The 25,995-nt window shown below is 42.3% G+C and overlaps 1 protein-coding gene across 1 annotated transcript; it reads left to right on the plus strand.

Annotated features, from left to right (window-relative positions):
• Nucleotides 1-25,716, plus strand: beag (IC cytokine homolog beag). Its single transcript, XM_065454344.2, has 17 exons — nucleotides 1-161; nucleotides 550-613; nucleotides 706-804; nucleotides 2,666-2,719; nucleotides 2,792-2,861; nucleotides 4,461-4,558; nucleotides 5,176-5,290; nucleotides 5,418-5,485; nucleotides 5,560-5,606; nucleotides 6,424-6,587; nucleotides 11,464-11,618; nucleotides 14,908-15,225; nucleotides 19,789-19,855; nucleotides 20,965-21,053; nucleotides 22,207-22,318; nucleotides 22,943-22,986; nucleotides 25,593-25,716. The coding sequence occupies exons 1-17, from the start codon at nucleotides 143-145 to the stop codon at nucleotides 25,624-25,626; spliced, it is 1,617 nt and encodes a 538-aa protein (XP_065310416.2). The 5' UTR covers nucleotides 1-142; the 3' UTR covers nucleotides 25,627-25,716.
• The last annotated feature ends 279 nt before the right edge of the window (nucleotides 25,717-25,995 follow it).

The raw sequence follows: 25,995 nt of genomic DNA on the forward strand, positions 1-25,995 counted from the left end.
TCACAGCCATAGCTGGATTGTTGCTTGTGTTGTAGCAGGCTGTGTTCTGCGTTTGCTGTGTGACAGCGTTACCTGTGCGTGCCGTGTTTACAGCCGCGGAGTTTGTGTCTTTGCACGTTGGACTAACTGCTGGAGGGACATAATGCCTGAACGAGGGGAAGGTATGCGCCTTACTATTTCTTGTGGTTTTCGTTATTTATATCGTCCTAGACGATGATCTCCACATACAGCCTAAAAAACACTTTCACTTTCTGCGCTGCAATTCCACATTGGTACTGTAGACCGTGTTCGTGTCTTTACAATGTGGACGGCAGTCATATTACTTCAGGGAACTTTAAAGGATTGTACTGTTAAATCTAAGTACCGTTTGGAGCATGACTATATAAGTGTTCGTTTAAGCTAAATCATGTACTTCTACTTTGCGTACTGCAATTCCACGTTCCTACGTAGACCATGTTCCCTTCTATGTATCCACAGTGTGAACTGCCGTCATATTATTTGAGGAATGTACCGTTTGGGACGTGATTGTACAGTTGTTTGCTTTTGCAGGTGGTGGCGAGTCGTACTCGAACCCGATAGCCCCACCGGGCTTAAACGTGCCCTCAAATGAAAGGTAAATAGATGATATTGCGTTAGACCGAATGATATGTTGGATCAACTCAGCAGGAGGCAAATACAAATTTACGCTTCGGTTTTTTGCTCTAGCCATCATCCGATGACGAACGATGACTTCCGGAAACTTATTATGACACCTCGAGCCGCGCCTCAGGCGACACCGACTCCTGCGAAAGAAGAAACATATAGGTAAGACGTTAGGCACACTTTTCCAAGTATCGATATTCCGTTGAAATGTTCACCAGGATTGTATGGTGAAGTTTGTTTGAGCGCAGTTTGTCCTTGTTCTGTGGTGTCAATTCATCTTCGCTGAACTATGTTTTACCAAGCTTGAATTTAATTAACCCGGCTCCTACAACATTTAATGGATTTCATTAGATAGTGCATCACTGTAAGTGTTCGCACGTCATCAGCTTTAGCCTCCTCCTGGTGCGTAACTAGTAACTGGTCTGGAAAGTTCTATCCAAAGGTACGGAGCTTTTTCCGAAATCACCTGGACATCTATAAAGCATCAGCTTGGCCAGCGAGTGTATTAAAAACACTACAGGGGCAAGGGATAATGTGACGTGCATATGCGGTAAGCTGAATTTCAGAGGATGAAGGACTTGGTTATTATTAAACCAAACCTTCCTAATACTTTCAAGACATAAAAACAGCCTAGGAAAAAAAATTAATTGCTGACAAGTGCTTTTATGATGTTACGACCTGTAGATAGGTTTCTTTATTTTGTTGCCAGTAGCCTCTGCTAAACCAGGACAGACTGACGGGCTATTGTTAAATTATGTTATGTGTAGTGCAAATGTCGCATGCAAGACGACGGAGGAGATAACATTGCACTGCCGATGAAACATTAGTAGCACCACATTTGCACCGCACATTACATAAACAGTTAACTTCTTTCATTAGGAATGCCCTGACCAGATGCAGCAATAATGTTTGTGTGTTTTGTTGACGTAGACAATGTCAGGATGCTTCAGAAAGTTTCACTTTCAGCGAGATTTGAGAAATAAAACTTCCCAAAATTGCGTGCAACCTAGTGCATAGTAATTAATTGTGCATAACTTTTTCTTAATGTGATATTTGAAATAAATGTGGTAAGAAGCATCATGTCAGTTGTCCCTAGATTTTCCTTCAATTAATGAAATAACCAATTATTCCTAACTGAAACATTGTAGTAAGTTGTGTGCAATAAAATTTTCTTTTTCAGTTTTAATTCTTTCAAGTTCTCGCTGATAAGGTCGCAGCAGCTGCCTGTATTATTGATGCCACTAGCATATAGGGATTTCAGATTACATTTGTGTGCCAAGACAGACATTATGAAGAAAGATTCAACACATAAAATTAATAGTCATTGTAAAGGACAAGAAGGTTGCCTTGATAGTTGAGCACAGCTACCGAAAGAAGAAACATATAGTTTCCATCTCCATCCATCTTTCCAACTCCATCCATCTCCATCCTCTTTCCAACTCCATCCAGTAACAGCACAAGAAACAGGATAGACAGAAGGAAACAAACAAAGCACTTCGTCTCTTTCCTACTGTCTGCCCTGTATCTCTTGTGCTGTTACTTGATTTAACTTCAAGATGTACCAGCTGGCCAAATCTAGCATTCTTTTACAGTGTTACTGAGCTTGTCCCTCAGTTTCAGGTATCAGAAGAGGAAATTGATGTGTGAAGAAATGGACTTTCTCAGGGATTTTGCTTCAGTGAAGTTCTGCAAGATTTCTTTTTAATGCATCTCATTAGCCTAACAAACATTACAGGCTTCAGTCTAGAATTGCAAATAATGTGTCAGTGGATGGACCTGCATTACTGCCCCTGCCAGTCTGCATGCCTTGCTCCATCCAAGCTTTGGCAGTGTTGCAGACAGTGATCTTAATTAAGACAGCCTAGATGCATAGGAAAGTCTGCTTACACAGCTTTTTCACATACCTCCTATTGCCAAACACTAGTGTGTTGGTGTGGCCATTTTTTATTTTGTTTTATGAGCTGTCACAAGTTTACTGCACTGAACAGTGTTGAATATTGTGGCACTCGTCCTTCTTTTCCAGAAAACCCACAGCTGAAGATGATGACAAAGGTGACCAGAGGCGCAAGAAGAAGATGTGAGAAGCACTCACTGTTTGACTTGCATGCTTTATGTCAATCTGTGGGCACTGAGTTTCCTTATCTTCTAGGTTTTATGCATCGCTCAAGAAACAGGAAGAGGACAAGTTGGCTGAGCTCGCAGAAAAATACAGAGACAGAGTAAGTGGGGCACCTTGTTGTTCATAGGATGTAATGGAAGGTGTCAAGATAGCAAACAGAGCAGTTTGTAAAAAAAAATTTGAAAGCAATAACAGTGTCCATAAGCCCTACAGGTGCAAATATACATCTGTTGGCCTTTTACAAATAGTATGCTTAATAAGCTTGCCTGGCCTCTTAAGCTTATGAAATTCATAAAAGGGGAAATGTGGAAATCTTGACAAACCTCTTTGTCCATTATACGTAGGAACCTTGTGAAACAGCTGAATTAGAACTATTCTCTGCTGTGCATGACAAAGCTTTAAATGTGGAGCAGTCTTTGCCTCATTCTTGGCATTTTGTGGTAGGTGGGTAGGTTCCTGTCTTGCCTAGATTTAAGAAAAATAAAATGTGTGGCCGATGTGGGAATTGAACCTCTGCCATGTAGCGCAGCAGCTGGGTGCTCTAACGATTAGGCCACGATTTTCCAAAGCCAGCCAGCTCACTTGAAACACTCGGCACGTGCACCCTGTGCCATTTTGTCATCTTCTTTCCTTGTGGCAGCTCATGCTTTGACGTGCCATGTTAGACTGCACAATCTCCAGGACCGGCCCACCTTGCCCAGTACTTTTCTCATAAATGCTGATGCTATGTAGAAACTGTGCGACGTTGTATAGACTTCACGATTGCCCATGTTAAGTTCTAACATTTCTTTGCCGAAGTACAAATGCCACTGTCATTTTAACATGCACCGCATAAAATAGTAATCTGTACATATGTTTGTATAAAATGTAGTCACTGATGAATAACGATCCGTATTTCTCTTCCTTATGCTTGTTGACTACATATGTAGAACCCAACTATCATCATGTTGTAGGCTTGCATCGAATGGGCAGCGTAGAAATCATGCCATTGTCGTCATACAATCGTCTAGGACGTGGTTGTGGTTGTGTTGGTGTCGTCACACACATATGCACTCACAACCCATATACACTTCTCAATTTCCAGGAACACATTGTTCCACCAGGTATCACTTTGCAGATCCCAAAACAATCCTGGATAAGCAGGGGCCTTCACAGTGCTTCACATGACCTAGATTCCCACAGTGCGTGGGATCTGCACAATTTTTATGTTACGTATTGTCAAAAATATTTGAGGACTATGAATAAAAGCTTCATTAGTCTTCAAGAAAATGAGTAACTTTTGAAACTGTTATCTAAGATAATGGAACGAAGAAGGCTAGGCATAACCTTGAGAGACAGAAAGAGAGTGGTTCAGATCAGAGAGCAAACGGGTATAGCAGATATTCTAATTGACATTAAGAGAAATAAATGATGCTGGGCAGGTCATGTAATGCGCAGGTTAGATAACCGTTGGACCATTAGGGTTACAGAATTGGTACCAAGAGAACGGAAGTGCAGTAAAGGAAGGTAGAAGACTAGGTGGTGTGATGAAATTAGGAAATTTGCGTGTGCTAGCTTGAATCGGTTAACACAGGACAGGGGTAATTGGAGATTACAGGGAGAGGCCTTCGTCCTGCAGTGGACGTATAATAGGATGATGATGATGATGATTATAGGAATGCTTATGAAGGTGTGTGTGTGTTTGTGTTGAAATATTCAGGCTCGGGAGAGAAGAGAAGGTGTCAACCCAGACTACCAAAATGAGGACCCCATTTCGTCAACTGCAGGCTACAGAGCTGTTGCCCCTGATGCAAAATCGTATGTTCTACATTGCATTTGTTGGTTGCTCATGCTTACAGAGCCACTGAAATAAGAATTACCCACCATGGATGCATAGTGACTGTGGCATTACGCTAATAAGCCCAAGGGCACTGGATCAAATCCTGGCCATGGTGGCTGCACTTTGATGGGGGCGAAATGTAAAAGCACCCATGTACACTGCATTGGATGCACATTAAATAACCCCATGGGTCAAAATTAATCTGAAGTTCCCCAGTCCAGTGTGCCTCATAATCATATCCTGGTTTTGGCACTTAAAACCCCAGAATTTAATACGATTAAAATAAGAATTATGGGAGTTGCTACAAAATAGAGGCAGCATAAACTATGCATTTTCTGCATTGTCTTCTCCTGTAGTGTCAACAGTGACTGTGCAGTGTCGGATTAAAGAGCCCATTTCATTGACGCCTTGCTTGTTATCTATAACGCACCAATGTGTTTTCCTTCCCTCGAACTAGAAGTTAATGGACCTTATTAAAGTCAGCATATTCTTTATATAATGTTCATTGTACCGCAACACATGGTGCTGTCCAGGAAAGAATTGATGAAGCATTGCAGGGTTATCCTGAGAGCAGATGGCTTGTTCTTGTCAACAGAGGCTTGGATGCTGCTGAGCGTCGTCGTCAGATGATTCAGGAATCCAAATTCTTGGGTGGTGACATGGAGCACACTCATTTGGTGAAAGGTCTCGACTATGCTCTTCTGCAAAAGGCAAGAACAACTCGTAGGGGCACTCAGTGCCTTATGCTCTGAGCATCCGTGTAAAAGCATGCATGAATTAATGAGCATTTCCAGTTATCTGTGTTCTTGAAGTGACAATCGCAATGACAACCTCCAGGTGCGCAGTGAAATCTCCAACAAGGAGAAAGAGGATGAGGAATTGGAGCAGACCCTAACACGACACAGGTAAGACATTCAGTTTTACTATGCTAGACACTAGCGATAGAGACTGGTCTATGAGATATGCACTTACTTTGCAGCAAGGATGAACCACAGGAGGAGGAAATGGAGTTCAAGACTGTGATGGGTGAGAATGCCAAATGAGAGTCCTTGCATTGCTCTCATGCTTCTTCCTAATGTGGGTAAAGATGATACTAATATCTGTAATATCAGTCAGTGGCACTTCAACAGTCTACATTTGTAGAATGAGGCCTCTGGAGGTGTTTGTTCTCATGTCCACATTAGCCCATGTTGTGGACAAAGGGTGACATTTGCAAGTTTGGTAGTCAAGCACCCTTCCTCCATTAAATGCAAAAATGACTCAGTTGAGGTCGGCACTCATCTTTGCCTGATACCTTCCTGTCTACATTCATTGTCATTCATTCCATTTCGCTTGATACATCTAGTATGTACCTCTGGTTGAAAGTGGGATATATCAGTCCCACTTATCCTGACAAGGTCATGGCGCTATACCAGGGAAATATAACAACTACAATAGAACATATTTTTGTGTCTGTGTTTGTAGACATTATTTAAATAGCTTCTTTTTTTCATTTAATCTTATATTTATCAGTAAGGCAGAACTGTTACACCAACTGTTTACTATCTCTTCCATTATGTTTTCTTCTTTGTCATGCCTTTATTCAAGTCACTTCAACAATAAATGAAGACTGTGCTGAGCAAAATTTCTGTCTTGCATTTAATTACACACTGGAGAAATCCAGGCCTTATATAATTTCATTGAAAATGCTTGAAGGCATGTATTCCTGCTACAAAGACTAGTGTTGCTGCTTATCTAAAGGTGGCAAAGGCTTCCGGGAGTCGATCAGCTGGCAGAAGTCATCAGCAAAATACCACTGTTCTAAGAGATTTTTTCATAAAGAGGGCCTTTGTTTTGTGTCCAGGACGCAACATCTATCGACAGATTTTCCGACCACGAGCAGTGGAACGCAACGACCTGTTCTTGCCCAACCGGATGGCATATGTCATTGAATTGGATGACGAGTATGCTGACAGTGACATTCCCACAACGCTCATACGCAGCAAGAAGGACTGCCCAAACCTGGAGGCGAGTGCTGCTTTGTTAGTTGTCCACAGTGTTGGTTTTGGTTTGTTTCCTAAACAAGTTGGGGCACCCCGTGTACAGATTACCATATTTACCTGCATAATGATCGCACCCTGAACCTGCCACAGCGATATGTTGTATGCCAATTCTAGCTAATGATGATCGCACTACCATCTGTTTAATGCTGTCGACTGCTACGCGAACAACTCTTTAAGACATACCAAGTGGTCTGCACGCATCAAACATTCTTAAGCTGATGCCTGATTTCATTCCTTTCATTACTTTCCGCACTTCCATGAAAAAAAAGCTACAAGCAAAGTTGCCTTGGCTTTAGTATTGGTAGGCTTTATAATGGTTGTGGTCAACAACAAAAAAGGCGCCTTTCGATTCTTCTCGTCTGCACTCGTGGGCATGCATCAAATTGTGAGCGGCAGTGATAGTAGCCACGTTTACACTGATACGTTAGACGTATACCTTATTCATACGCCGACATTTGTAACACAGCTAACATATTCGCCCACCCTTAGCGGAAACGTGCCATATTAGGATAGTAGTGAAGACAAATGGCGCAGTTTTCGCAGCATGCCTGCCATGTGTTTCTACGTCACTGGCAGCTAAGCGCGCCCATCTCCATTTCTGTCCCATCATAGTGGACATGGCTACGTTATTGCTGCATACTTGCCGATATTAACAATGTTATTCATTACTGAAAATGGAAGAAACTGCTTCAATGCACATAATGTACCCACGAGAAGAATAAAAGTTTTCTTCGGCGCATTCGGCTTGCCCCGCCAGCTGCCATCTTTGTTTTGGTGTCCCGCACTGTTACAGTGGCAGCCACCTGTTTGTTGACTTGTTGTCATCCCGCAGCAAATGCAGGATGAAAATGTTTTTATTTTCGCGGGAAATTCAACCCACGTAATGATTGCACCCCTGAATTTGCGTCAATTTTTTTGACAAAAAAGCGATCATTATTCGAGTAAATACGGTAGTAATCCAGAGCCAAAGGCAGCATAGTTACCAAATTTCGTGCTATTCTGCGAATGTCCTCAGCTAGACATGCTACTTCAGTATATGGAGATAGTGCCCATGCTGGAACTGGAACAAACGCCCACTACAGTACTTACTTTCATTGTCAACTTGTGGTATGGAATGCAGCCTCTGCCTGTTGAATTGAGTAATGATACTCGAAGCTACAAAACATATTTGCTTGTCATATTATTGCCCAAGTTTCCCAGTTGCCGTTGGTCTGCTCAAAGTGCGTACGCATGGTAAATGATGCAAGCTTCCACCATGCATTCACCAGCTTCCACCACCCCTGCACTTTGCCAACCATGCAGGGGTGCAACAGCTGTTCTAATTGCGCTATATCACAATTGCGCATTTCTGCGCCGAAGGTGCGAAATTTGTTGAAATGGCACCCTCTGCACCTAAACACCACACTGCGCCACACTGTCCCAACTAACTGCAAAAGTTCTCAGTCACGCTTATTTTAGCAGAAAATAAAAGCCGTGTTGGCACCCTGCAGTTTTGCCATCATCCTCATGTGTGTGTTAGATGCTGACAATCCAATCCAGTCGCGGAGACGCAGCAATGGAAAGTCGCGGCCGTGCTTCGTAACGGAAAGCAACGAAAAGGCGCAGGCTGCCACAGAGCAGCTCATTCTTGAAACAGAAAAGAGAGCTTTACAGGACACAGTGGTGGCCTGTAAGGCTTTGGTTACTAGTGATGAGAAAATTATCAACTGAGGCGTGAAGCAAAAAGACATAAACAAGGTAGGAAGCAGCAATGTGCTTTCAACAAAATGGAATTAAAGCTTTGAGCACACACTTCAAATACTTGGGGGAACTCAAAAGAAAATGTTAAAATCGCCATTGATGTCATGTCAATGACATGTGCACTAGCCACGTACGTATAAGCTGCCACTTAGGTCATACACTAAAACCTTGCTAATTTGGATTTGATAAGACAGAAGGAAATGTCTGAATTAACCCAATGTCGAATTAACCAGGGTATCAAGAAAACAATAAACAAATGCTTACTACGTCAAGACGCTTTTATTTAGGGAATGACTTAGCAAATCCTCTTTTTATTTTGTACAAAAGTAGTGCAGAAGCTGGAATTCTAGTCATCTCAAGTGGCTCTCGCAGTGACGAAGGCCTCGCGACTTCCTTTGCAGCGCAGCCGCGGTGCATGCCTTCATCTGAGATACATTTTTCACTGCCATGCATACATCCCAGTTATTTTTTTACCAGGAAGCTGGTCACCAACAGATCGACCATTCATCACGATGTAATGAGTGCTCTTCATGCTCGACAGCTTTGGATCAAGTCAAAACGAAACTACTGTTTGTTGCAACTGCTGCGGATGAAACCGCAGTCATCATTATCATCGTGATAATGAATGGCAACTACGCAGTTATGAAGTCAAGCGGTTGATGCGTGTGCAGAGTTAAAACGAAAGTACTGTTTGCTGTAACCGCTGTAGACAAAATCGTGGTGGCTACCAATGCGATAATGGATGGTGACTACCAGGGCTGGGCAAAGATACTAAGCAATTGTATCGTGATACGATACAAGATACTTGGGCAACAAGTATTTGTGATATGAATGCGAGATACTACCGAAACTATGGTATCCGATATGATATTTTCCATTGGTATCTTAAGGTTCTTCAATACATTCGTAAATTTCTTATTTTAGATCTATATTATGTAGCAGCAAATGTGTGAAAGCCACTGGACGCAAGGCAACCCTGTTATTGCATTCTTCAGACTTAGTAACAAAGCAAACTTCAGTAACGACACTGACGCAGCGTCAGAATTAGCACGAACAACGCTGCATGCTTTGGCATATGCAGCATAATATGATTGCTGCGAGCAAGTGTCATGGCACTAACGCAACTTAAAAAAAAAAAAGTTTCCTGCATGCAAACTTTGGGAGCTTCTTTTTGCTGAGACGGCACGAGTGCCACCACGTGACTCTGCTCCCATAGGGATGCGCAGGCCTCATCACCTGCCCTCGCTGGAGGGATCTGGCAGAAAGATAAAAGAATGTCGCTGACTTTGGTTTTATTCAGGTGGCTTAGTGGCAGCAATATCGGCTTGAGAAGCGAGGTTCAGCCACCATCAGTAGTTTCACATGGTGATGTTGCAATAGCAGTATCTTGTATCTTACGATACACAATACATTATTTAATGTATCGGAAATACAGATACCGATACATGTCTTGCCAGACGTATTATGATACAAATACAAGATACCCAAAGAGTATCTAAGATAGTATCTAAGATGCATGTATCTTTGATACTGCCCAGCACTGGTGACTATGCAGCTATGAAGGCACACTCGGCGCCAACGCAGCTTATGCAGCAGTAAACACACCTTTTCATTTCATTTATTATTATTTCATTACAGATTAGCCCAAAGCTCATCACTGTAAAGTCCCTCATAACCCACTGTACAGTTTTCTACATTAAACACAATAATTAAAATCTATCTTCAGTTGAGTTGCTCTGCAGTAGCTGCTGCTCTAAAAGGTGATCTGTTCTAGTTATTCAAGCATTTGCCACATTGCAGATTGTGCTTGTTCTTGGGAATATAGTCGTGTAGTTGCTACTTAAATCAAAGTTGTACAACGACATCACAGCATGTCAGTAATGTCAGCCAGATAGCAGGGGAATGGAAAAGTTATTGCACATTATTGTAATTAGATAGACAGTCAGTTAGGCTAATTTAATAAATGCAAAGGTGGCAGTCATGTTGAATTAAATTTTTTGGCCTAGCAACTTCCCACACTGTCTATTATGCTTGGCTATTTGTCTGAAGAAATGGCAGTCCATAATTGTCTGAAGGAGTGGAAAACCATAATTTTCTTGTGGTTGCAGCAGACTATTCGTATAACTCGAGTAAGAAAAAAGAAACGACTTCATTTATCCAAAGCTGTGGTCAAGCACTGGACGGGAAAATCCTAAAATATGACTTTACTTGAAATGTGTTGAGGATTAAATTGATTGTAACTAGAGTGCAAGAAAGAATGTCATTGTTCTTTGTTTACATTACTTACAGCCTTTCTGGGCACCTAAGGCTTGTATGTGTGTGCACAAATTCTTGCCCAGGAATGCGTGCACATACCTGCCAACTTTAGTGTTCGAAAAAATGCTTCATTCGAAGCTCCAAAATACAAAATTTTTGTTGCATATACTAAAATTTGTTTTATTACTCAAGATAACTAGTTATTAAAATAATTAAGGGATCTTGTACAAAAGGGATCCCATGAACAGGCATTCTTCCCTATGGTCACAGTTAGAACAATCTGTATCAAAATTAGAAATATTTGTGACATTTATTTGTGAAAATTCCTTATAACAGTGGCTAAAAATCTGGTATCCCTCATACACTGGTTCAGTGGAGTGGGCAGCAGTGCTGTGGGCATGCGTGCAAATAATCGAGAGGGTCTAAAATATCCGACTATTTTTGTTTAAATTTTTGAAATACTATTAGGTTCTGCCCTAAACTTGATGCAAATTAAAAATAGTAAAATCATTGGTGTCTATATGGCGATCGTAAACAAACTTGAAATATTGGCATTATGATAAAATCGTAAAAGTTGGCAACTCTGCATGCAAAGCCATCACATTCAGAGTAATAGTAGTGTATAGTGTCATCTCCACCTCTTGTGGCATTGTGTGACACTATAACAGGCATGAAATCAGTGCTGCTTAGGTCATCGTAACTCAGCTCTTGGTCTTCTTTGCGAGATTATTTTTTTAATTTAAGGAAATCGGCACTCTAAGGATTATTTTTACCTCCTTGAGTTTGTTCAGCTGAGTGGATTGGATGTGGTCTGAAGTAGGTGCTTGTGCCTTTGTACCCTGCAGAGCCACACCACCCTTACGACCAATGACATTGTGATCAACAAGCTCACTCAGATCCTGTCATACCTCCGCCAAGGAATGCACAATCGCAAAGGCAAAAAGAAGGGCAAGGTGACTGACAAGCCAACAGGTTCCAGCAAGGTGGCACCGGACGATGCGTAAGGGCCTGCATTGCAGCACAGTCGGTGGTGTGCCTTTGACTAAGGACAGAGAGTAGGTGTCAAGGCCTGCTTTGGAACCGCCTATCACAGCGGCTAGGACAGGTCATGGGTTTTGTTCCCAGTCGGGGTGGAATGCGAGAATGCTTTTGGTAAAGAAAACCCTCGCTTTTAAAACTAATCAAGAGCCGTGCATTACGCACTCAACTCACAGCCCTTATGTAGCTTTTGGACATTAAATGCCATTAATTTCCCCAATTACGGGATTAGCAGGGTGTACCATTGGTTTGTAGCTGGCAGTACTAAGCAAATTCAGTACGTGAGGCTGAATAATGACAGAATATCATGCACTGGTTGCGTGGGAATAGAAAGGCACAGCTCGATTTATTTTTATACTTGTTTGTATTTCAGCATATGTAATAGTACTGGTTCTATGCTGACTACATACCAATGACTTTTGATAACTGCCTTTTTTTGGGAAACCTGAGGATGCATCATGCATGCAGCAACAAATCTTGGCTGTTAAAACAGTTCTGTGAAGCAAATGCAATCACTCCACTTAACCCTTTGAGTGTCAGGTTGTTTGAGACGTGACGCACCTCCAGCATCAGTTCCTTGCTTTTATTATATTATAAAATGAACACAATGGTTTATTTCGGTTATGCAGAAGGCAAAAAATGACAGGGGTAATGGCAAATGGCACTTTCAGCATGGTCCTCACATTCCTCTCTTCGTTTTGTATCTACTGCCTAGTTTTGTTCTGGTGCGCATGCTTCTGCGATAGAGCCGCCTTGTCAATGTCAAAAATAACCTTCTACAAACGTATGACAGATGGAGGAAACATATAAGAGTGGTAGCCTTGCACTACGGAGCAATAGATAGCAGAGCCACCTCAAAGCTTGCCAACTTTGTGTTGTGGCGTGCATCACAATGTACAGGTATAGTGACATGACAGGACAGAAACAGGAAAATGTATTGGTGTGTCAGTGATACTGAAAGGGTTAAAAGGCAACTCCATCAATCATTATAGGTTTATGGAGCTCAACAAAATTTGTATTGTACCCTCTCCTGGGCACTTTGGTCATGTGTGCCAAATGGCAGAACGCAGAGTTGTATAGTATAGTTTTTTCACACATCAGGGTGCACACTCATTATTTGTGCCCTCAAAGAGATTATTTCTACTGTTCACCCTGTGCTTGATGCCAACACAGGAGCTGCTAGCAGCACATTTGCTGACATTTTGCATAGCTGTCTTTAAACATATGTAGTACTTTTATTGCCAGGAGCGACTGTGTTCAGCTTATGTTTGACTAAATCAAAGATTTAGGCAGCGATATAACCTTCATAAAGCAAAGAAGTTTTTTCTCTAAGATGAGCTGTGTGGCACAGAGATGTTCAGAATATGTTGTTGTTCAACGCAATGTCCTGAGATACCTCTGCTAGGGCCTGCATTCCAGCACATGCCTGCTAGAATGATCACTGCTTTTACAAGGAGCTGACCGGTCCAGTTTTCGTAATGATGTGATGCTTTTTGCATATTTTTGCACATTTGCACATTGAAGTTATCTTGAAGGAATCCTAAAACTATATTGATGATTTTGTACAAACATACTGAGTCATTAGGGTAGGTCTTTCTGATCATTAAGTGGTACATAAAAGTGTTCTGCGCAGAGTGTGTAATTTATTATAAGGTTTTAAACATGTGCATTGCTACTGATTGCAGCGGTGCTGCTTCCCTAGGTTTTCAGCCCCCCACCCCTGTTCCCTGCTATATAGCAGGCATGCGTGAAATCAGTCAGGCGAGCTAATCCGATTGGCTACCCACATTGCGTCATCGGGAATGCTGGAAGCATGCCGCTGCATTAATCCTATTTTTAATAGCATATGCATGCATAGTAATTGGTGTACCCTAAGTAACAAGAACCCTCTTGGAATATAGCGCAACGGGATGGCACACCAGAAAGGAAGAATGCAGATTATCTGCTACAGCTCTGGCAGTAGAGCAGGCAAACGAAGCCAGAGGGGTTCTCACACGAAAATAGGAACATCGATGTCTTTTTTGATGGCAGGAACATCAATAGTACCAGCGCTGTATTAAACTCGTCTTGCACTGAATGTCTGTGCGGGGAGTAAACTGCAGTGACTACACACTGTATAAGATGCGAGTGCTGCATGTCAGTGTCAACACCAGCCTCCTTGGTTAACACAGCGGTCACCTGCAGTTTTGAAAAGAATGGCGCTTCCAGCGGTAACTGCAGGTTCCGCGTTTATCAGAGAGCCAAGTTTTGTACATTTGCCCAGAATGGCAGCAGAGAAATATCCTAACAAGCCAAGACCTGGCAAAAAAAGCACTTCGAAGGAAATTGGATGTGCTTCATAATGTGTCATGATGTCCGTCAAAAAGTCGCAATCTTGAGTTGGACTTTGGCGTAGTAGTTCTGTCTCCACCTCCCACTCGGAAAGTATGGGTTCGATTTCCAATGGATGCACGCTCTCTTTCTGTGTAATTCTTTTTTTAGATTTTAGAGTGGCGAATATGTTATAAATAGCCCATTTCACCACATTCACAAGTGAGCGGCAGCACTTTCTTTTCTGCTCGCAGCTACAAAGAAATCTTATGAGTGTAATATAGAAACAACTGTAAATGTACGTATTAGATATTATCAGGTGATTATTAACTACTTTGTAGTTTGTACATTGCATATACGTTCATAGCAATGTGGCGAATGCCCGCGGCAGCATTTGTCTCTTATCGCTTTATGTAGGAATAAAAAATAAAAAAAGCCAGTGGGCATTGTTTGTAGTGCCGCTGCGTCAGCAGCATCTACTGTGCGCACTTTTTTTTTTAAATTTTGCTCCATGTAGCCCACGCCTAACGATAAAAACTGCTTAGGGAAGGGATGTGGGCACCCGCTCCGTTCACATCAATCTGAAGTAGACAACACTTGCGTCACCACTTGAAGGAGGCCGGACGTAGCGATGGCCGCACACCATAGATGTTGAGGGTAATGCCGTGCCTTGAGGGGAAGTTAATGTTTCACCACTCATACCTGTGTTACTATAGTTACATATTATGTGTGCTATTATCGTGCACGAAATTCGTGTGAGAAAGCATTACTTGAGAATCACTCTCTCTGTCTAGGTGTACGACAAAAACTGCTTCAGGGAGCCTTAAAGTTTGCTAGAAGGCACAGAGAAATCTAAAACCACCACTACTTGGGTGTGATGAAAAAGTCTCTTCTGTTGAGGGATCTCTTGTATAGATGACTACACTGTCTTTGTACTGCAGCATCTTTGAGGATGCAGGCGATTATGTCCCTGAGGCCAGCACAGAGGGAAAGCATGGCAGCAGACGGGAGGGTGAGCGTGACCGAGACCGCAAGCGGTCATCCTACTTTGAGAAGCCCAGCCTGGAGGATGAGCGAGCTGCGACACGCAGCAGTGGAGGTAGCGGCAGCGGACACCGCAGTCACGACACACGTTGGTCCAGTGCTTCTGATGCAGCTGCAGTAGCTCAGCAGCGCGAGGACAGTGGCCGCCTCAAGGCCAAGTTGACCAGCAAGCTGGAACGAGATTTGCCTGAGAGCTATGCAGAGTGCTACCCTGGGTGAGTGTTGACCATATTTTGCACTACGTAATCATAATTGTTAAAAATATAAAATTAAGAATCGAAGTTAGAGACTATCAATTTCAGAAGATTTCGTTGCTAAATCGAAACAGTACGCTTAAGAAAGCTGGCTCCTGATAGCATTCATAGTCCCACTAGAACATATCAGCATGTCTCCATCTCTAACTTAGAAACAGCGCTCTGCACGTAGAGCTTCCAATGATGCTGAACACTTAAAAAAACTCATGTGCCTGCATCCATTCAGATGCCTAAATTGAAGTCATCCTCTCTGCAATAGTAACTGTTTTACATGTTTCCCATTGCAAGACTGTTTACTTCAGAAGAGATACAGCGAGGAAAGATGCAGTAAACGCATTGCTTCTCACTGAAGAGAATAATTCTGGAGAAAGTCGTTGAGAAGATAGTGAACGGCTTGCTGACTGCACTGTTGCTGTCTAACACATTGCCAGTGGACAGTATATACTGGAAGGAGGGAAATAGAAAAACGAAAGGAGAATAGTTCGCAGCCCTGATTGCAGGAGCTGCTCACCAAATGCTGAGCATGCTTAGCATTTGGTAGAAACGTTGTTTCGCTTTCTTGTAACAAGCCCACAAATTTCACCCAAAGGTAGCAGGTGGCATAAACCACTTTTGCATATGTAATCTCAAAGTGCTTTTCTTAAGGTAGTAACATGTTTAAATGAATGTCTGTGAGCTGTTCATTCACTTTTTGAATAACTGGAGTGCACATGCATTGTGTCCCAGCTGTAGGTGCTTGAAGCATTTCAGCAGGCATCAGTGGCTCACAGGGCAAACACGTGAGGGGCAGTGAGCTGGCCACATTGGCAACCTGAAGAAAAACACATTTCGTGCTGCTTGTTGTAGTACCTTGGAACAAACAAATTGTATTCAGAATGGCTTTCTGTTATGTCCATGTCAAGCCCCCTATTGTGACCTAGCTTACTATGTGTGGCACATTGTTTGCAAGCTGGGTGAAGCTGATAGCAACGGTGCTCATGCTTTTGGCTGGTGAAAACAAGCAGTGACTGACTTTCTCCCTTTTCCTAACGTTAACGTTTCCTCACTGCTTGACAATGTGTCGAGATCGATACTCCTGAATGAAAAATTAGCTGAGTGAGCATCAAATTTGATTATCAATATCTCGGAACAGAAGCACTCCAAGAGAATCAAAGTGACGTTGTCTATAAATAAGATTGTCGGTCATAATTGTGTTAAAAAAAAATTTTGTAAGTTTTTGGTAATTAACTTATGGTTGAAATTATTCACAAAAATTGTCTGCCAATGTGCATAAACTGCCTGTTCAAGCAGATATTGTGTAGCTAGCATCATATTTTTATTAAAATTAGTGCTTAACTGTGAGGACCCCTAACACACACCCACACATTATTATTATTATTATTATTATTATTATTTAAACATACTGCTCTAGCCTTTATGTAGGATAGGATAGGAATAAACTTTATTTTTCCAACGGGTATTGCTGTTGGTGCCCGGGGCTAGGCTGCCAGGGGTCGCTGTGGCAGGAATAGAGACATTGTATGAGGTCACATGCATAATTTCTGTTCACAGGGTTCAGCAACACTTAAAATTCAGGTTACTATTAGATGAAAGAAACAAAAATGAGATGCACATAATACATAGTGACAAAGTAGCGTAGAGGTTTGATAATAAATTGCAAAGAAGAATAGAAATATGGCTTGAACGTATTACAAGGAATAATGTGAGGCATATTATATAGATATTACAGGGATTTCATATGTTGAAATTGCGTTCCGAATATGCTCAGCCACTTACAATAGTAAATCGCCATACAAATAAAAAAAAAACGCACAATATGGTGAAGCAATGTCGTGATTAGTAGAAATGAAATTCGCAAGACCCGAAAGAAACAATTTAAAAAGGCACTAGTATTAACAAGGACAATTGTGGGTAAGTTCCACTTCCTACACCCCTAGGAAAAAATTAAAATTGGAAAAGATTATGTACCATGAAGTCTATATTCTGTAAGATGCTTGTTGTGTTTGGTTCTTGTGTTTCTAAATCTCGAAAGTGTGAGACGCGTTAATGAGTCACTAAGTAAATAATTATTGATTATAAGAAATATAAACTTAAGACTCCTGTAGGAACTTTGCTCTTGTGTTGACAGTTGATATACCACTGTTCATGAGTTCTGTGGGTGAATTGTGATGACTAGCTGAAAATGAATCTAATGCATTGCGGTGAACGTTTTCCCATCTCATAATCCACTGTAATGTGTGAAGGAACCAACAAATAAGAAAGCCAGCAGATCCAGCGCCCTGTGGGAATCGTAACGAGTGTTATGCAAAGCAGTATACGGGGAGGGGAGCCTAACAAATTAACGAAACGGCCATGAGAGCGCCAAGACGTCGGCGGCTGTTTCATGACCTACGTGACACAGATATAATGACATTGATGTCACCACCTGTCAGTTATGTTCGTCATACACTCTTGTCCTACTATGCCGATTTTGGTACATACCAAGTTAACGAAATAACCATGAAAGCATCAATATGAAAGTGGCTGTTTCGTGACCTACATGACACGCATGTCATAACATTGATAACATGACCTATCATTTATGTTCGTCGTACACTCTTGTCATATGTAATAGTTCTGTGGAAACCCGCAAGGTGGAGAGAAGTAATTAATTAAGAGTAAATGAGACATCCTCCCAATCATCTCAATTGCTACGAAGAAAACCCATACAGGTTTCTCAAAAGAAAAGTCTCGCAGTTGAAGAAAAATTCATCCTGGTCTGGGACTCGAACCCAGGACCACCACCTTTCTTTAGCTTTAATTCATCTATTGAAGCAACAGATTACACAGGTAACAGATGTTGGATGGATGGATGCAAAACTTTAATAAGGTCCTGAGGTACGTGACTCAGTGCGCTGCTGGCTGCTCCCATGTTGGGACAGTCAGGCCTTGCCCGACCGCCGCATCGTGGGCCCTCTGGACAGCCCATAGTTGCGCCCCAGCATTGGGGCTCTTGATAGCGGAGAGCCACTTGTCCTCATTTATTTGTTCTGTGCCTCATAACGAGGGGCACCGCCAGAGCATATGGTCTAGGCTAGCGATATCATTGCAGTGCCTGCAAGAACTAGTGGCATAGGTGTCAGTAACAGATGTTGCCTTGAATAATTCTCGAAGTCACAAGTCACTATGAGCAACATCACAGCATACATGTACATGTTTGTAGGCGAGCTTGTGCATATACGTCACCTATTTGGCTGGGAGCAAGGTGCCCATGAGGAGAAGGGCAAACGGCATTTGGTTTGAAATTTCAGCTATTTCTGCGGCGCGAAGCAATGTATTACTTAGCAGACACGATCGTTAGCCAGCGTTGTATGCACTGTGCTTGTCAGCTCAAAATGGCCAGACTTGGTGTGAGGCCCTTTAATGTATCTCATGTGCAATTGAATGTTATGTTCTAGTTATTGTTTTACCTGAGTCATTGTTCTACCTCTCCACCATTCTTTCTTTCTGTGAAAATGAGAGTCACAATTTTTTACTGTATTTTTCTTCTTGATACATATTGCCTTCATTGTTCGTGCACTTATATAAAAGTGCAAACTGTTTCTTTGTTCATTGTACTGGTAGCACATTAACTGCACCACCGCTACAGGCCTGAAGGGGGCATTAGTTCTGTGACTTGGGCAATATCTTTAGAGCACAGCTCTTGGGCATCTGTTCCTGCATTGAGCATTGGCGTACCTTGGTGTCCTTCAGCATAACTGAGAGAACAAACACAGCGAAGGATGAAACGGAATGTGTAGTGCAGCGGGGGATGAAAGACGGTGATAGCGAGGAGGACGTGAGGAGGAAAGCGGAGGAGGAGGGTACAGCAAAAGCCTGAGAAGAAAAGCGTAGTGGCGCCCAAGTAGCACATTTTGTCGGTTCACGGATGATGCCATTGATAAGGCACGCGGCGAGCTCATCCACCGATACCATATATCGAAACAAAGTGCTGCATGACTGGAGGTCTGTCTGTGGCGGCTGCTGTGAATCGCACTCATGCGTTACCCACGTGCTGCCCATCATGGTCTCCCGACTAGTGAACAGTTGCGCCACACTTCACTCCGTTTGCAACGTGCCGCACGAGACAGATCGTCTATGCCAGCCAATATATCACTAAATGAAAAATGTATAGTGCTGTCCTCAGGTTGCGCATTAGGGGTATTGTAATCGCTGGTGAATGTTTTTTTCTTTTTTTTAGCTTGAGCTTGCACTCTAGTAGAGATTCTTTGGATGCTCTGTGCTTCTGCGGGGTACCCATTGTCTTATACTTTTTATGCTGCTCCCTAGTTTCTACACTCAAGTTTCACATCGTTATTTTAATCTCAGAGGCATAAAATGCAAGCATATTTTTTTTTTGTATTTGGAACGTTGCCCTTAGGCATAATAGCAAACATCCACTCATTTACTTAGCAGGCTTGTGATGATGTTTTCTCGAAGGTTGCGCGACCTGTCACCCCCTCCACCTTGCTCTGTATAACTTGTGCATCCTTTTTGCCTGCACAGTGCCCCTGAAAATGAAGATGCTGTCGCAGACAGTGATGATGAAGTGGACTACACAAAAATGGACCTTGTGAGTTGGTTGATTGATTGCGTGTTCTTCGTATGTGCTTGCTCTAGTTTAAAGAGGCTGTGGTCTAGAAGAGCCTACAAGGACTAGATGGTATCAATGTGTGTGCTACAGAATTCAGGAGAATATTTATTTGGAATTGCACGCCAACTAATTGCACTATCAAGTACAGATACCTCATTTTTGTCTGTAACTAAAAGTAGTGGCAAACGGGCATGGGACATGAATGGGGAAAAGAAATGATAAGCAGAGACAAACCTTCTAAATAGCAGTAGTAGTCGTGCTTGGTAAAACACTTATTGCCAGAATCGGTAAAGGTTCTGCATGCTGTGGTGAGTGCATTTGTCACAGAGTGTAGAGCCCTGCTTTATGTAGGCAGAACAAACGGACATACTCCTCTGAAGCATGTGCGTTCTTGTATTTAGCAGCTTGTAACGGCTGAACTTTGGAAAGAAGAGTGGCTAAAGTGCTAAAATAGTGGCAACACCCTGTGTAATTCATGCATAATTTGTCCCCGAAGCATCAAATAAAATGAGCCCAGCAGTCAGACAAGTGGTTGCCAAGGTGTGAGCGATTGTTCATACTTACATGTGTAGTTGTTTATCTTTCTCGGGTGACCGCTTTATCACCGGCTAACAAAATTTAAACATTATTGCTCAGTACAGGATGCACCTGCATGTATCGGAAGTTGCTCAAATGTTATCGATCCATTGTCTGTTGTTACCGAACCTCATATAATCTGGTTCTATGCACGACGCAAATTGTGTAGTACTTTCTGGAAGACACGCTGGCGCCAGTGATTATTCTGGAACCTTCGATGACTCATGTATAAAAGCCGATGCGCTTGAATCGCAGATCAGATCGACTGTGTTCTCTATTATTCTTGTGCTTTGAGTGTAACTTGCTTTTGTGGGCACAGGTTCGCCCAATAGAAAGCTAGTTTCGTCATTCACAGTTTTATTACTGTTTTCTTCATCGTCACTCAGCATGACAATACCAACAAATAGCTTTGACATTCGGGTGTTCACTTTTGCTCTTGGCATGCTTTGTTGGTGAGATGGGCATAAGTTGAGCAACTGGCCACTGACCATGTGGGTACGTACATTGTGCAGGGTAACAAGAAGGGTCCCATTGGGCGATGGGATTTCGACACACAGGAGGAGTACAGCGAGTACATGAGCCACAAGGAGGCCTTGCCCAAGTAAGCACTGCCTCGTGCTGCTACGGAAGCATCAGGGCTGTAAAATGTGCTTACTTTTCAAGAAGCGGTAAATGTACTATGGAAAAACATCTAAGTAGATTAATTCATCATCGAACCCTGTGTGGTATGTGGCACTAGTGCATAAAAAAGAAAGCAAGATAGTCCTTTTAATAACATCTTCAGCGTGTTGTTTCAGGGCTCTTGGAACACTGCAGAAATACCGTAACGCAGAACGCAAGCTTTATCAACTGTAGTCCATAGTGATATTGTGCCTTCACTTTCACTTTTGAAGTACATTTACAGTACAGCTTAGTTTCTATGTTACACACTTGAGAGCTCTGAAATGACCAGCTGGCTGGTGCCATAAGATTGGCTCAGTATAATCAATACAGTAGCGTGCTGCCTGTGGACTGAAACTGACGTGCTCTCTGCAATGTATTGAGTTGGTGCATAAGTACAAGCCGTTTTCTTTCTTGTGGCTGAAATATTTATTCCATCAGAAATACCCACGAATACATTCACCTGTGTATGCTGCCAAATTCATCAGAGTGTGCTCTTAAAATCTGGCAAGGTATTTGATACTGCGCCTGAAAAAATATTTGCTGTATTTGTTTGAGAAAAAGACAACAAAGCAGTTCCAGAGCTCCTGATCATTGTTGAAGGTTCCGCTGCAGAATGCATTCAGCAGAGGCTGAAGCAGGTGGTGGTCCAAACATCCACTGAATGGTGGATCTTTTAAACACCACCTGTGAACAGAACTTGAATGGACGTGTTTGTTTAGACCTACCATCCAGTATGTGGAGGGCACTTGCACCAATGTATAAGGACTGAACCAATTCATGTATAACAGAACAATCTGAATACTTCGATCATTTCTGTGCTGCAAAGACGTCCGTTTTAACATTAAAAAATGATACCAGAGCACTGAATTAGGCTCCTCCACATGGCAGCATTGCTCACAATACAGTGTAACATTGATTTTTTGCCTGGTCTCAGCTGTGTGCTCCACCAGTGGACACTGTGACTAAACAAATTGGTAAACATGACAACCAAAATTTTATGTAACGGTCCAGTGAAGCTGCTGATGCAAGGCATACCATCATACTGCTTACTCTTGAATCATACATGCTGGCACTGCGGTTTCTTTCTTTAGGGCGGCCTTTCAGTATGGTGTCAAGATGGCAGATGGCCGTAAGACACGTCGTGCTGCTGGTAAAAAGGATGACAAGGCCAAGCTCGACCGAGAGCTGCAGAAAATTAATCAGGTGTGTTCATGTTGTTCATCTCGGTGGCTGTGGCATTCTGCTGCTGTGCGCTTATCCATCTGTGGTACTTGCTTTCTGTTTATGGTTCCTTCAGACAAGATTGCCACGCTCGCCAGGACTTGCGTCTCTTCAAAAATTTTTGCCCATCTGTGGCTTGTCAAAAACTGCACAAAAACCATGGTCTACAAGAGTAATGTAGGATTGTCTTCCAAGCCTCGGTGCTGGTCATCCGTTTCTCAACAGCCGGCAATCGTTCTGCTGCCAAATACATAACAGCACAACATTGCAGGTTTAATTCTCAGCGGCAGCAGCCACAGTTTAATGGGTGTAGGATACAAAAAACTTGTGTGTTGTGCCTCTGGTACAAGTTAAAGAACACCCCAGTTGGTTGAAGCCTTCCACTAAGGGATCCCTCATAGCTGACTGTGCAACTTCAGTACATTAAAACCTATAGTAATTTAGTTGGTTGTATTCTTCATACCCGGATTGGAGATCTAAAGAGGGGTGCCTCCCTCTCCTCCATCAAAAATTTCTAGCACTGCCCTTGCTTCATACCGCAGATAGTGCTCTTAATTACTTGGTATAATAAATGGCTTTTATTTATTTATTTGTTTTTTTTTGCAGATTATTGCTCGTCGAAAGGCTGAAGGAGACAGCTTTGTGGGCCTGTATGTACCTCACTTTTCTACTGGATTTTTTTGTTTGTGCAAGGCTTAAGTCAAGCCGAGGTTGAGGTGCTAAGGCGCCTGTTCTTCACCCTTAGGCATTACTGAAAGAAGAATGCACAGTTAAATTCCGTATGAAGTGCATGCTTGCATTTTTTGACCACTCATAAGCAGAAAAATTTGATGGAATGACCATCAAATTTTAGAGGCATGTACAACAAAACAGAACACTCTACTGTTGTCACCTTTCATAGCTGCACTTCATATGTCATCGTCATATTTTTTACAGATATAGCATGTTTTACCCTATTTACAGTGAAAATTTTAGGCCACTGTACACCCATGTCACAAATACTGTTTATGATTGATTGCATGATTGACTACATCGCACAATTTCTTGGTGCTCTTTGGTCATCATTAGCCCTTGCGCGACAAAACTTCGTACATCATCATCATCTCTGGATATTGTACATAAACTGACCCATGGTTTGAGGAAAAGTTGTACAAAATGAAATGAACTATTTATTGTTTATAGTTGTCATGAATGACGCAAAGTGCTTTTTTGTCTGTGTTCCTAATTATGTACCAAGTAAGTTAAAAATGAAATCCGATTGAATCTGTTGCTGTTACACTGTGTTTAAAAGCATCGAGTCTAGCTATAGTGATAGCGTGTACTTATCAAAATCTTCGAGCATTTGTTCTGCACCGATATGCATTCTGATTGCTGAGAAAATTGCTATTAAAGAAGGCACACTTCTTGTAGATAACACAGGACATGAAAAACCTGATCGAGATAGCTGAGATAAATTGATGGATCTTTTGTGCAGTGCATGCATTGCTCTGGCTTGGCAGTTCTGCTCAGCCATGTGCCCTTGTTCAGGGTAGGGTCACATGGGCCATACTAGGAAATGGCATCTGTAAGAAGATTGAATAAAGTTGTCCAGTCTGCATCTTGTCTCATATCCACATGCAGTGCAATTAGCTTTCTATTCACAGCGGTCGACTACCATTTTTCAAGTGTAAATAAGGTAGGCATCATTGAGGGCTGGTTTTATGTTCTCATCTTGCTTTGTTTTTTAACAGTATGGATGCACTTCATCTATTGCATCAGCTTGACTCAATGCTTTTCACTCGAGTTCAGTTATGTGGCTGTGGTGTAGCCAGCCTCTTAAATCTTGTTTTGAGCTATGTGAAAAATTGGGAATTTCAAGGGAAAGTGCACTTGCAGAATTTTTTCTTAGTGTATGATTTGTTAAGGTAGTATTTTACCCACTATGTAACTTAAGCCACTAGAGGTCGTTAGGTGCAGTTTTGTGGCCTCTTGTTAGTAGAAATGTAAGGGTGAGTTTAGGCCACATAAAAGTGCCACTAGCAGCGATAAAACAATTCGCAGCAGTAAGGCTGCCAGTGCCCTTGCCATCAATGCATGTCACTTGGGATATCAGGATATCTTTCCTCACAATCCATGTGGATGTGACTTGACAGTGTTGGCCAACGGTCTTTGTTGTGCAACAATGCCCTAGGTATCTTCACATAGATTTTATGTATTATAAATAAAATCTTTCGTCTACTTGCTTTAAGTAGGCATGCCCGAGAGGTTATGCTGTGTGTACATAGGTTGTAAAGTCTCAAATGTGCTCTCGGGACAGAGGAACGACAACACGGTAGTGCAGACAATCGCAAGGGCATTTATTGTTCCTTTTATAGACCAATCTAGTCAGCCGAATTACTGCCACTCGAACATGCCAATGGGTGCACGACAAATCGATGAACTCCAACTCACCGCAACGGGATAGCAAGCAAATATGTTGGCCCCCATGCTGGACACCAATGCCTAATCGTTCATGTGTACGGTCACGCAAACGGTGACGTGTTCAAATGATTGTGTTTATCCATTCCGTTGTCCTGTTCCTAAGCCTTTTGCAGGACGGTCCAGCGAATGGCTGGAGAGCGTGCAACAAGTCCGCGCAGCTAGCTGACACAGCAAAAAGGAACAGGCTACCCGAGTAACCTTGCCGTTAGGTGGCACTAGCAGTGCAACATGTGCGTCATCTCTCGTGCTAGTCTGCAATCACACTGACGCCGGCAGCGCAGAGTCACGTGGTGAAGCCGGTTTACAGGAGATGCAAGCCACGTGGGGAAAACAATATCGGGGGGGTGCATGCAAGTCGAGCATCCCCTCAAGGTACACTCCAGTAATCATGTGCCTGAAGCTCCAAATTGACAAAATTACTGCGTGAGCATGGCGATATCAAACAACAGTCTCATATTTGATGTACTATAGCTCATTATGCACTCTTGCTTATCTGTTCCTGTATGCCCAATTGTGGCACTCTCTGGAACAGGGCACCGACTGCAGTTGCCGCAGGACTGTGGGTTACTACTATGTCATAGAACACACATTTCTTGTAACCTGGTAAGGTGTAGACAGATTGAATTTTTTAAATAAAAGTGAGTACTGCTGGTTTCTTGATTGTAAAATGACGAAGCATACATCCTGCATCTTTTTGTATTAGATGTCAAATCTGTTGCCAGCCCATTTGGTCATTAATTTGTTCTCATGATTGTGCACACTGCTCGTTATAACTGCTGTTTTCTTTTTTTTACAGTGCCACACCAGAGTACAAGAGACCAAAATACTAGAATTTGGCTACATCTGTGCATAAAACGAGTATACATTTTGTCCTGTGAATCTTACTGAAGAATAAAGTGAAAGTCTTAGCCCCACATCAATCTTGCACCTTAGTGTTCGGAATGACCGCTGGGTTTGTTTAGAAGTTCACTGCTATGTGCAATCTACCTAATTGAAATGTCAACAGGAATGAAAGCATGTTTTATACGTTAGTGCCCAAAGGTACACTAATGAGCAAAATTATTTGAGCTGCATTGGCAAAATTGCACTTCTATAATACCAAAAGGGCACTCTTAGCATGTAATGAGACCTGCTGAGCCAGAAAACATGCAAAGACAAAAGACAGGTGCCACCACCTTGGAAGCTCCTGCACCAGCTAA

This window comes from Dermacentor albipictus, chromosome 3 (genome assembly GCF_038994185.2).
Source record: "Dermacentor albipictus isolate Rhodes 1998 colony chromosome 3, USDA_Dalb.pri_finalv2, whole genome shotgun sequence".
NCBI lineage: Eukaryota > Metazoa > Arthropoda > Arachnida > Ixodida > Ixodidae > Dermacentor > Dermacentor albipictus.

What these genes read in the sequence shown, in the direction of transcription:
- beag (XM_065454344.2), top strand. An exon ending in CAGAAAAATACAGAGACAGA is followed by an intron (nt 2,862 to 4,460) that starts GTAAGTGGGGCA and finishes TGAAATATTCAG; the next exon opens with GCTCGGGAGAGAAGAGAAGG. An exon ending in AAGGTGGCACCGGACGATGC is followed by an intron (nt 11,619 to 14,907) that starts GTAAGGGCCTGC and finishes TTTGTACTGCAG; the next exon opens with CATCTTTGAGGATGCAGGCG.